General features: G+C 31.6%; 1 protein-coding gene across 2 annotated transcripts; it reads left to right on the forward strand.

The window, feature by feature from the left end:
- Positions 1-5,780: 5,780 nt before the first annotated feature.
- LOC145091395 (transmembrane protein, putative (DUF1191)) lies at positions 5,781-12,610 on the forward strand. Of its 2 annotated transcripts, none has more exons than XM_079029098.1 (2): positions 5,781-7,150; positions 12,235-12,610. In XM_079029098.1, the coding sequence occupies exons 1-2, from the start codon at positions 6,213-6,215 to the stop codon at positions 12,248-12,250; spliced, it is 954 nt and encodes a 317-aa protein (XP_078885224.1). In that variant the 5' UTR covers positions 5,781-6,212; the 3' UTR covers positions 12,251-12,610. The 2 variants fall into 2 exon arrangements, with proteins under 2 accessions (XP_078885224.1, XP_078885225.1); XM_079029099.1 differs by lacking the exon at positions 12,235-12,610 and adding an exon at positions 7,280-7,428.
- Positions 12,611-13,001: the final 391 nt, after the last annotated feature.

The following is a 13,001-nucleotide window of genomic DNA, read 5'->3' on the forward strand; positions in this document are numbered from 1 at the left end:
AATTTAAACTAAATTTCCTCTTCTTTATGCAATTTTCGAGATTTGCATAAAAAGAAGAAGTGTATGACTTGTTTAATCATGCTTTAAACGCATGGGAGACATGCTTATGACAATGGGGACAAGTTTGCTTAAAGTGCTAAGGATTAATGGTTAATACCTTCACTTTTTGCATATAAATATGAGGCTTGCACTTTGGCTAGAGATAATCCTTCTTCCTTTGTAACAATGGCCGAAAGTTCCTACTTTCCCTCTCATTCTCTCTTAATTAGTTAAGAACACTTGAAGTTACTTGCATCTTCAAGCCTTCTTTAAGTTCATATTGGTTATGAACTTAAAGCTTAAGGGTTTAAGAGTTCTGGACTAGCATCTACATCAAGTTGAGTCATTGTTGGTGTCTCAAAGGTTCCACATTCTTCATCAACTTCCAAGCCTCCCAAGAGGACCCAAAGAACTACAAAGGTTGCTATTTCTTCTTCCTCTTCTTTGGTTGATGTTGGGTATAAAATTTTTATGTTATTTCAAAAATGAAAGTCTTCTGTTGCCATATTTTTAAAGTTTATGAAACTATTTTTGAGCTAAAACCCAATAATATTTGTCCAAATTATTGGTGGCCATGTATGAAGCGGGATGTAGCTTGGTACGTGGAGAGGTGCTTGACTTGCAGGAAAGTCAAGGCCGAGCATCAACGACCTCATGAAAAGATGCAGCCGTTAGACATCCCTTTTTGGAAATGAGAGGAGGTTACCATGGATTACATTACGAAGTTGCCTCGGACTGCGCGCTAAGTGGATTCGATTTGGGTTTTCGTGGGTCGATGGACAAAGAGCATGCATTTTATTCCGATTCAGGAGAGTATCTCTACGGAGAAGTTGGCCGAGATATACATCAGGGAGGTCGTTGCACGTTATGGGGTGTCGGTTTCTGTGGTTTCAGACAGGGACGTCCGATTTACTTCTAGATTTTGGAAGAGGTTCCATGATGAGTTGGGTACTCGTCTGCATTTTAGCATGACTTTCCACCGACAGACTGACGATCAGAGCGAGCGGACTATCCAGACCTTGGAAGATATGCTCCGGGAATGTGTTTTGGATTTTGGTAGGAGTTGGGATACGTATCTCCCTTTGGTTGAGTTTTTGTATAACAACAGTTACCACACCAACATTTATCGACCGCCTTTTGAGATGCTCTATGGGAGGAAATGCAGGACCCCGATATGGTGGGGTGAGATTGGTCTACGAGTCATGGGGAGTACTGAGGTGGTACTTAAGACTACTGAGTTGATTCAACATGTTCGGAGTAGACTCTAGACAACTCAGAGTCGGCAGAACAGTTATGTCGACCAGCACCAATCAGATATAGAGTTCCAGGTTTGGGATATGGTTTCCTGTAGGTGTCATTCGATTTAGAAAGACGGGCAAATTAGGCCCCAGGTACATTGGTCCTTTTAGGTTTTGGCCCGGGTGGGCCGGGTTGCTTATCCCTTGGATATTCTTGAGGATCTTAGTCAGATCCATAGCACGTTCCACGTCTCTCAGTTGCGTAAATGTTTAACGGATGATTTTGCAGTAGTTCTATTGGAGGATATTCAGGTAGATGATCGCCTAAATTATATTGAGAGACCGGTGGCAATTCTTGACAGGAACACAAAAATCTTGAGGAACAAGGTTGTTGAGTTGGTGAAAGTTTAGTGGCAGCACCACAAGGGTTCAAAATGGACGTGAGAGTCGGAGGACGATATGAGGGAGCATTAGCAGAGTTATTTGGGGCGACTGACTTAGAGGACGAAATCTAATTCAAGTGGGGGATAATTGTAACATTCGTAATTTGGTATGTTTCCATTTTAGCCCCTTAATGAAAAATCTATATATTTTGGTCCTTAGCTAGTACGCGGGGCGTACTAGCTCTTTTCTGTACGCGAGATTCACCCACATATGCAGTGCATACGTAGAGTATGCATGGCGTACGTGGTGTAGGGGCAAACCCTAATTTTTAGGGTTTGCACCTTATTTAAGCAACTTATAACACCTTAGGATATTTTAGTGATCAGCCTCCATCACCCTATACCCTAAGAACGAAACCCTAAGTTCCTTTTGTGAGTTTTGAGCTTGAATGTGAGATTTGGTGGTGTTTTAGTGAAAAAGAAGAAGAAGAACACTTGGAGGTTGCTTGGGAGTAGCTTGAGCTTGTAGATCCAGAGTCATCTTCATCTTAGCAAGTCATTGAGGTCAAAAGTTCCCATCCTTATGATTCCTTATGTTAGATCCAACCTAGGGTGTTATTTATGCATTTTTGGGTCTTTTAAACTAAAGTTGAGCTTATGATATACTCCAGAAGCCATGGATGTTAGATCTTAGCTCCATTGAGGCCCCTTATCCATAAAAAATGTAATATTCATGAGAGATATGGATCCATGCAAGTGTTAAGGTTCTTATTAAGCATCCTTTTGAGTGTTGGGTCCCATTAAGTCATACATGAGAGTAGTTTCCAACTTTATGTGTTAAGTCACAATTTAGGATCAGATCTGGAAGTTTGGCTTATTAGATTGATCGATTAAGTGCTTAATATGTTAGGTTAGTAATCTGGGGAGTACACGGGGCGTACTGAGCTAGTACACTGCGCGTACTGGCCCCGAAAGGAGTACGCTAAGCATACAAGTTGAGTACGCACCTGCATACTCAACATATTGACTTTGGTTTGACTATCACGAGTTTGGGCTATATTTTGGGCTTTTAGGTTTTGGGCCTTGTTGGGCCATAAGACTTCTGACTTTGGGCTATGGATAGACTATTGACTTTCTTGGGATTAGGTCCATGATGATTTTTGGGCCTAATTTGGAAGTTGGTCCTTATATGGCCTTAGGATGCCATTTAGGAATTTGGGCCTTTTGAGAATATGGGTTAGGCCTTGGTTTTGGGCTAAGTAAGAAAAATGGTAAAATGGTCTTTTACCCTGGATATTGGACAAGTACCTTAGATTCTTGATTATGGGTCGAGATCCACTTATTAATTGGATATTATTTGATGATGTTAGCGTGGGGATTTTCTAGACCAGCAGTTCTAAATTTATTTAGAGATTCAACAGCTAGAGGTGATTTTCCTCACTATGTTTAGCGGATCGAAGGCACCAATGTTGGCCCATGGTTTATTATGGTTAGGATGCTAGTTGTCTGTGAGACTCTTGCATGTGTTATGTGTTTATATGTATACCGGACAGGGCCCAATGTCGGGCGGGGCCTGATGACTATCATGTATGCTATTTATCTTTGTGATTATTACATGTGTTTATATGATTATATGTATACCGGGCGGGGCTTGATGACTGATGAATCTGTTCTGTGCAGGGCTTAATGACGGGCGAGGCCTATTATATGTCTGATATGTATGGTATGTGGTATTTTGGGGAACTCACTAAGCTTTGTGATTATGTTTTTCAGTTAATGTTTCATGTACTTCTGGTTCCAAAGGGAAGAGCTCGAGATGACTGCATTGCACACACCGTATTGTTCCGTGTTTTCTATGACTCTAATGTACTTGGATATTATTTGACACACTCTGATTTTCACTATGGTTTTATGTAATTGATTGGGTTGATGGTTTATTTAATATAAAAATTGAAATTTTTGGTCTTAATTTTTGGGACTTTAGAAATAAAATTGTGAACCGTTACCACAGGGCAGGTACCTTACGTGCACTAACTAAAACTGAATCGAATGGGGCAAAAAACCGAACCAAACCAAACCTTGTGAAGACGGGTAACCACAGTTTGGTTTACGAGTACCTGCTAAATACATAGAATAACACCAATGGCAAGAAAGAGTTGGATGAAAGACGATCTCATCCTGATGTTTGTTCTTTTCGTATCAAAGAAAATCTTTGAAATAAAGATTCAATTGCCTATGCTACAATCAGACATCCTATTAATAAGAGTATGTATTGTAATATTTCTCTTTGTTGATTGGAATAGTTAACAACAATGTTTTAAAAACCGGTTAGAATCGGTCGGTCGAACCGGTTGGACCGGGAATCAGGGGAGGGAGCGGTTCAACTATCACCGATTTTACATTAATTTCTAAACTGGATTGAACCGGCCGGTTTTTAGAAAACCTGGTTGAACCGGTCAAAATAAACCAGTTGAACCGGTTAAACTGAATAAAAAAAACATGAAAAATAACCATTTATATAATAAACATTGGTGATTTTTTTCATATCTATTTAGTTTTTTCTCAAAATAAAAACATATGGTAAATATTATAAAGTTTTTTGATGTGTTTTTATTCATCCAAAACTATATTTAGTTTCGGTATTATACTTTATTTTCTTTTTGACGTATATGGATTGATGTAAAACACAAAAACTTATGGTTATATGTTATTTTAATGTATTTGGATTTATCTACAACTTATTTTTATATGTATTTTTAATGTTTGAACTTGTAAACATCAAATTCATGATTTATATATGTATGTATGTGTAGAAAAATAGGAAAAAACATGAAAAATATAGAAACCGGGTCACTTGGCAGTCGAACCGGTTGAACTGGGAACCGGTCACCATACTGGTTCAACTATAAAACCGGTTTTTAAAAAATTGGTTAACAGAGGCATAGAGTGAGTAGGGATGTCAAAAGTCCCGTGAGACCCCGTTTCCATAGGGGCCCCGTCTCGTTTGCGAGTATTTATTAAAAAAACGGGGACGAGGACAAGGGCGGGGGCAAGGTTAACCCCCGTTTTAATTTCGGGGGCGGGGCGGGGGTGGACAATCTCGTCCCGAAACTCCTATGGGGATCCCGTTAATAAATTTTATATATATATATATATATATATATATATATATATATATATATATATATATATATATATATATAAAATAAATAATAACATGATTTTGAGCCTCAAAAATTTAATAAAAAACATGGTTTTAAGTTGTTAGTATAATGTTTTTAAGATTTCATAACTTTTTTATTTTTAACATGTAAAATTCTGTTATTAATAGTTATTTTTTATCTAAAAAACAGTCTCTTTTAGCCTAAATAACAACTTTTTTTAGCCCAAAAAAAGACAGCTCAAAATCAATCGGGGGCGGAGAAGGAAGCAGGAAGGCTGGACATTTCGGGGGCGGAACGGAGACGGGAAACGGGGAAATTTCGGGAGCGGGGGTCCATCCCGGTTACCCCTGTGAACATCCCTAAGAGTAACAATGGGCCAACTATACGTGCAATAATTCTAAGCAATGCATAAATTCCTATGAATTCCATTTCATTACAACAAAGTCTTTTTGATCCGAATTGTGACGGATCTTTTTCAATTTGAAAAAGCCATATATATATCTTTTTCAAATTGAAAAAGATCCGTCACTATATATATATATATATATATATATATATATATATATATATATATATATATATATATATATATAACAGTAAAATAATATTTGACAGTTCGGTTTGGTTATCCGTAGTTATCTAAATATCAAAACCAAAATCGACCCATCGGTACCCGGTTTTTCGATTTCGGTTATTTTTGATTCCGGATTGACCGGATGGGCTCGGTTTAACGTTTTTTTTGCATACCCATACCCATAAGCTGGTTCTCTTATAATGTCATGAAAATAGTTTAAAAACTAAAATGATTGGTACGATATTTGTGTCATTTACACCTAAAGAAATGAATTACACCTATATGCATTTACATATATTATTATATTGCATGCAAAAAGAAGGCTTTAGGTGACTGTCATCATCCTCACACACTTCAAAAGCAACCTTCTTTTTGACATATACAATTATCACTCACTACCCTCACCAAAGCCGCTCTATAATTCTATCTTCAACTTACAAACACCATCACATAAACTCCTTTCGATCATCCAATACTGTTTGCTCCTTTTTGGAAACATAAAAGTTTCCCCATACAAACTTTAAAGAAACCAAGAGCAAATTTCAACATTTGCTTTCTTGATCCACTCTCTTTTGGTTTCGATGCTCACCTCCACAAACAAACTCTTTTTAATTTGAAAGAAACCAATAACATATTTCAAGATTCGCTTTCTTGATCCACCCCCTTTTTGGGTTCAATATCAATATCTCGAAACAAAAAACAGGAAACCACACAAAAGCTAAGATTTTTCACATCAGATCTAAAAAGGTGAAACGTTTTTGCTGTCGTGCACCGAACGATCGCCTGTAACTCCTCGGGAAACACTAAAAGATTGATGGGCTCTAATCATCTTTCTCTCATTTGGGTGTTCCTCATTCTCTTATCATTACCATCAAGATTAGTACTCATTGAAGGTCAAGGGATCAAATCCACAAGACTCCTTGATCTCGTGATTCGAGATTACACATTCAAGTCATACAGCAAGTACTTCAAAACAGGCACACCATACAATATCAACTTGCCATCAAATCTCACCGGCATTATGGTTTATACTTCAAGATATCGCTGTGGAAGCCTCAAGAGGTATGGTGCAAACATCAAAGAATTTCACTTGAAAGTTGGTGTGGATGTTCATCCTTGTATAGAAAGAATCCTTATAGTAACACAAAACCTAGGAAACAATTGGTCAAACATTTACTATGACAACTATGATCAGTTACTAGGTTATCAACTAGTGTCACCTGTATTAGGTTTACTAGCTTACAACTCTGGTGACGATTCAGACTTGAACACCCAATTTGAGGTTAAAATTCAGTCCCCGGATAAGTCCGGAATTCAAATTGATTTCACTAATTATACATCGTATGGGAACTCGACTTTAGATGGGAGGATAAAGATGTGTGCAACATTTGGAGGTGATGGGAAGGTGACACTAGAAAAAGAGGTTGCACCCAACATTTGTGGTGCCACAACCCATGGGCATTTCGGGTTGGTGGTGCAGTCACCATTGTTGCCGGTGAGGAAGAAGATGCGGCGGTGGACGGTTGCGTTTGGATGCTCAGTTGGGGCTGCAATCGCGGTTTTTCTGGTGGGGTTGCTTTTGATTGCGATGTTTATGAAGGTAAAGAAGAAGGCAAGATTGGAGGAGATGGAGAGAAGAGCTTATGAAGAAGAAGCACTTCAAGTGTCGATGGTGGGACATGTGATTAGGGTTCATACTGCTTCTTCCACAAGAACTGCTCCAAGAATTGAGCAAACTCTTAGACCTCCCCGGTGAGTTTGATTCATCAATTGTTTATACTACATTTTGTATCCATAATTCAATAGAGAAAGATATCAACTAATTAACTTGATGGTTTCTGAAACTTTTGAACAATATTCTACCATCAAATGTTCGTCCAGCTAGCAAAATTCGAGTGATTCGTGCACCCCAGGCTCCTAGCTAGATGATGAAATAGTAAAAATGCCATGCTGACCTCGGTCCCTGATAAAATTCAGCCTATTAGATTGCTTTAAGGTTAAATTTGAATTATGTTAATTGTCAAGTTATTTGAAAAAAAAAAAAAAAAAAAAAAAACAGTTTTATCTGGTGTTATGAGGAACAAATAACTTTAAACACTTTAACGTATCTATTATCTATCGAGTATTGAAAACGTTTATAACCATTAGAAAGTATTATTAAAAAAAAATATATAGGTTAGAATGTTTTCTATAATTATAACCCCCAAGTGTTTCGTGTACCTACCTATGTGTGAATAGATGAGTGTTTGTATACAATTTATATGAATAAGGTTAGATATTGTAACACCATATTTAATAGTTGACGTTAGCTGATGTATCAATCAAATAATATGTTTTCTTATTGAGAAAATGGATCTTATCTGGAGAGTAGTTGCGGATGTGAAATTTTATAGGCAAAGGAATGGAAGTTAGGGGACATAATGATTCTAAGTCTTTGACGACACTCTAAAGACAATAAAAGCAAAGTGTTTTCCTTCCCTTTTACTTTTTCATATACAATAAATGGAAGCATGAAGCTTTTGCAGTCTTCTTGCATCATTATATATGATATAAAATAATATATTTTTATATATATTTTTTTTTATTTATTTATCTTTTTATTTATATAAAATAATAATATTTGGAATTCATTAATTCTTTTTATTTATTTATTTATTTATTTCTTATTTCTCTTTCTACTTTTTAGATCAAGTCGACAAATATAAAAAAAAATGATAGAAAAATATTAAAGGATTTCACATATCATCATTTTATAAATAAGAAAATAAATAAAAACAAATATAAAAAACAATTTTAATTTTCTTTTCGTATATGTCAAAGAACTTGGACGAATGACATTTATAATGAATGAGTACTGTTTCAAAAGTATCATATTAGCTTTCATGATTTATTAGCATAATATATATATTTTTTATAATTATTCTCTACCAACAAATCATATATTGATTATTCAAGGATAAAATATATTATTTATAAAATATTCAATAATATAATAACATCTTCAAAATTATTTGAAATTAAATAATACATAAGTCTTAAAATATATATTAATCAAATAATCATTGATATTAAATTTATATTAATTTAATAACATAGCTTAAAAGCTTTAATATTTAACTAATAAAAACTCTTAAAATATATATTAATCTAATATAATGAATTATATTTATATATTTCATCAATTACATATATCCTAGATCAAAACGTATGGTGTTTATATTTCTATTATTATGTACATTTATGTTTTAATATATGGTAAACTTGTATTATTATATTCCTATTAATTTGGCCTATAAATATAAAAGTTAGCAAAAATTATTAATACAATATAAGCACGATGATTTTTCTTATATGAATATGTTTATATAAAAATATGTCATTATAATAATTTCTATTTTTTTTTCTTTTATATTGTGTAACCCAAAGCGCATTCTTTTAAGAATGTATTCGGCCCCTGGATCTGGTTCCAAACCTCCCGAGCAGCTTATATTAGTTGTCCTTCAAACTGTTCCTCACGCTTAAAGCCAGCAACTTTGCTCAACATCTTCTGACGATTGCTATAGCCATTGAGGCTACAAAAATCCATTAAAAAAGGAAGGGATCTTTCTCATTCTTTTGGAGTGAAAACATTAATGGAAATGAATCATTTCACATAAATAAAGAATTAAATAAACAAGAATATTATTTTTTTTTGAATAATCTAATTATAATATAATGTGTATTTGAAGAAAAAATAACCAAAAATATTTGTTTTAGAAAAAATAATCATCAAATCCGTGATGAAAGATTTCAAACTGAGAATATATATATATAAAAGGTACATTAGACTCACATTCCAACAACTGGATCAATATTTTGGATCTCGAACTGAAATTCGAAGTTCAAAAAAAAGAACTATGGAATTATAAAAATAAGTTCGAAATCCGATGAACAATTCTGTAATTTTAAGAAATTTTTTTTTACTAAAAATCGAACAAAAAGTTAAAAAATAGTAAATGAGAAATATATATACGATAATACGGCTTTAAATCAAAGATTTGAATGAGAAAATGTGATATAAAACACTTCAAAATGAAAATTTCATATATAAATAAAGATTTCTTTGAAAAAAAAAATGAAAAAAATACTCAAGAATTTGAAGAACAAACCGAAATAGAACGTTCGAAAGAAAGTGATCATATTCAAGAAAAAAAGTTATTTTATTTGAAAAAAATTACTCATTAATAAATGTTAGTTTATATTAATGACATGTGATGACCCACATCAAGACTTGCAAACATTTATAGATTTAAAAGAGATTATCGGGATTGGTAGGCAAAAACATTTTGCAATTTAATTGCTAGAGTTGATGTAGATGCTCTTATAACATAAAATTGATCTTATAACATAGCATTGATCTTACAGATGAGTTGAGTATTTGGTGAATATGATTTGGGTTAGACCGATTATAGGGTAAAATTTAAGTTAAATCATAAAGTTTGGGTTTTATAGGTTTAAAAATTATATAATTTTGGTTTCTTGGGTTAGGTTTATAGGTTTGAAGCGTGAGTTTTTACTTATGGTTTTTCAATTATTTTTTTTGGCTTTTAGGGTTCAACCCCTTGAATGTATATTTTGCTATAAACTAAAGAGAAAATGACTTACCAAGATAATTATTTTTATTGATTTGTTCATGTTTAGACAATTTTTTTTCGTACACATTTGATCATTTAATTTTTTATATGTATTCACATATTATCATTATCGCCGGCTATACTAGGTAACAATGGTAATATGTAAACAAATTTAACAAGTTAAATGGTTAAATATATAAAAAAGAAAGTTAGCTAAATGTTAGCACAACGAAAGTTAATTACCATGATAAATCATTTTCTCCACTTTTAATAACCATTTTATTTTTCATATTTACTTGTATTATTTTTTCAAACGTTATTTTTAAAGTATCTATAATGTCATAAATATGAATTAAATACTGATTTCTAAACTTTACTTTTTAATTAATAAATATGTTTTTATTTTGTGAAATATTATATATATATATATATATATATATATATATATATATATATATATATATATTCTTTCTTTTATTTTTAAACATATATAATATGTTTAAAGTAAATAGTATGTAGCAATAAAACTAAATATTTAACAATAATTATGGAGTGTCTTCTAAAAACACTAAAAATAAAATATTACGTATAAAATAAAAAACAAATAAAATCTATATAATGTAAATATATTAAAATTATTACAACTTTTTAAATATTATTTAATTAGAAGTTTATAAGTTTTTAATTATTTTAATACAATGGTTTAAAGTAATATTTACCGATAGTATTTTGAAATGTTATAAAAAAAGTATTACATTGTCATACAAAATCTATGAAACATTTTACAAAACGTTGTAAAAGAGAAATTTAGAAATAATTATATGAAATTTATAGAAAAAATTGTATGAAAAAAAATCAAAAACTTAAAAGTAAACTTTAAAACATTTATAAAATATTAGGTTTAAAAGCACTTGTATTAAAATTATATGAAAGTATAAACAAAGTTAAAAAGAAAAATATAAACAAAGTTTAAAACATTGTATTGGAAAAATCTATAGAAAAAAATATCATAAAAATATTGTAAGAAATTATAGAAAATCTTAAAAATTTTGTAAAAAAATGTTAACATTTACGCAACATTTTTATACACATTTGACCATTTAACTAATTAAATGTATTTACATATTAACATTGTCACCTGCTATAGCAGGTGACAATGGTAGTATGTAAACACATTTAGCAAGTTAAATGGTCAAATGTGTACAAAAAAATTGCTTAAATATGAACACGATTTAAAGATAATTACCGTGTCAAATCATTTTCCCTAAACCGAATTAGATCTAATATAATGAGTATTAGTAATTAAATGTTTTACCAAAACAATTAAACAACACGTTTTTACCTATAGAAAATGATAATGTGTATTACATATTAAAACCCATTATTAAAGACTTGAATATTAAACCTCTTTATTTATTTCTTAAAGATTGAAATCGAGGATTAAAGAAGTGATGTGAAAACGAGTGAAACAAATAAGTGAATGAATTAATAAAATTAAGGTGTTGTTTGTTTTTTCTAACGCAAAATGTCTTCAGTCTGCGGACCACATTTGTAGACCTCTGCAGCAGAAAAGGTGGACCAAACGTCTGCAGTCTGAAAAAAAAAGACTGTTTGTTTTTTTAACATCTGCGGGCTACTAAAATAAGCTAAAATCTAAATAAACTGGTTGTTCAAACAACAAAATGATTTTTTAATATTTTTATGACTTTATTATAAATAATTAACAAATCTAGATCAACATTTATGTATTATTGTATAAAAAGTGAAAATAAAAATGATAAAAATTAACGTATATATTTGATAAAAACCAACAATTTTGGTCGCAAAGTTATACATAAATATTGTAAGTGTGAATCAAAGAATTTGATACATAAATTGATGAAAATAAACTTTGATTTTTTCAATTAAATCAATTAAAATCGTACAATAAATATTTTTCTAAAAAATTGACGATACTGTATTACATAATGTTTTATAAAAATTGGCACAAAAAATATAAAAATATATTATGATTTTTTTCATATTTATACAAACAACTTCAATGATTATTATTGTAATAAATTTTTATTTATAAATTTTTCAAAAATATCATGTTTTTGTCGTCGGACTTTTTGTTAAGTATTGTAACTTTTTTTTTTTCAAATTTTTTATGACTAATAAAGTTGGAATAAATATAAATTCAAAAAAACTAAAAAATAAATAAAGATATATGTGTTATTTTAGGCTAGAAGATGTCTGAAGATGTTAGAAGACTCTGGTCCACATCTACGACAAGAAGAGGGCACGCATACACTTTTAGGTCTGCAGTCTTCAAAAAAACAAACAGTCTGCGAAGACAAATGTCTACACGTGGTCTGCGCTGTGTAGACAGAAGAGATTAAGAAGATCTGCGGACAAAAAACAAACATCACTTAAATAACTTAGTTGAATACTAACAAGTGAACATATAATTTTTTTAATTCCGCACACATCGTCGAGGATAAATAGAAAACAATATGTTGTATGTGTTATGGTTTGAATCTTAGAGGTTTCTTATGGAATTCTACACCTCAACCAGACTTTTATCACGTAGAGAAATAGTATTTTGAATGTGTAAAAAAATGAATTTAGATGGATTTAAATGAGAGTGGGTGTTTAGTTTATTAAACTCTAAATGAAATTAAAATCCATTATTTGTTACAATTTTATTTTCATTTACAAAAGATTTGAAATTTATTTATATCAAATGTGAAAATTGTTCATTTATCTTTTGGGAATTTGAAATTTCCGATACATTCTAATTTTATCCATTCATTTGAAGTTTAAGTATTTTGACATTTGATCTTTATTGATAATTTATAAAAAAAAATATATGAAAGAGAGATAAATGGGTTATATGTTGCCGTATGTTATCCATAACCACATATCGTCAACATCACCATTCAACATTACCTAATCTCAGCCGAAAACAATATCCCTGCTATCATCTACATCCCTTATTTTGATCGAGG

The sequence above is a fragment of the Lactuca serriola genome, chromosome 3 (genome assembly GCF_051521515.1).
Source record: "Lactuca serriola cultivar US96UC23 chromosome 3, Lser_US96UC23_V15, whole genome shotgun sequence".
In the NCBI taxonomy this organism is placed as follows: Eukaryota; Viridiplantae; Streptophyta; class Magnoliopsida; order Asterales; family Asteraceae; genus Lactuca; species Lactuca serriola.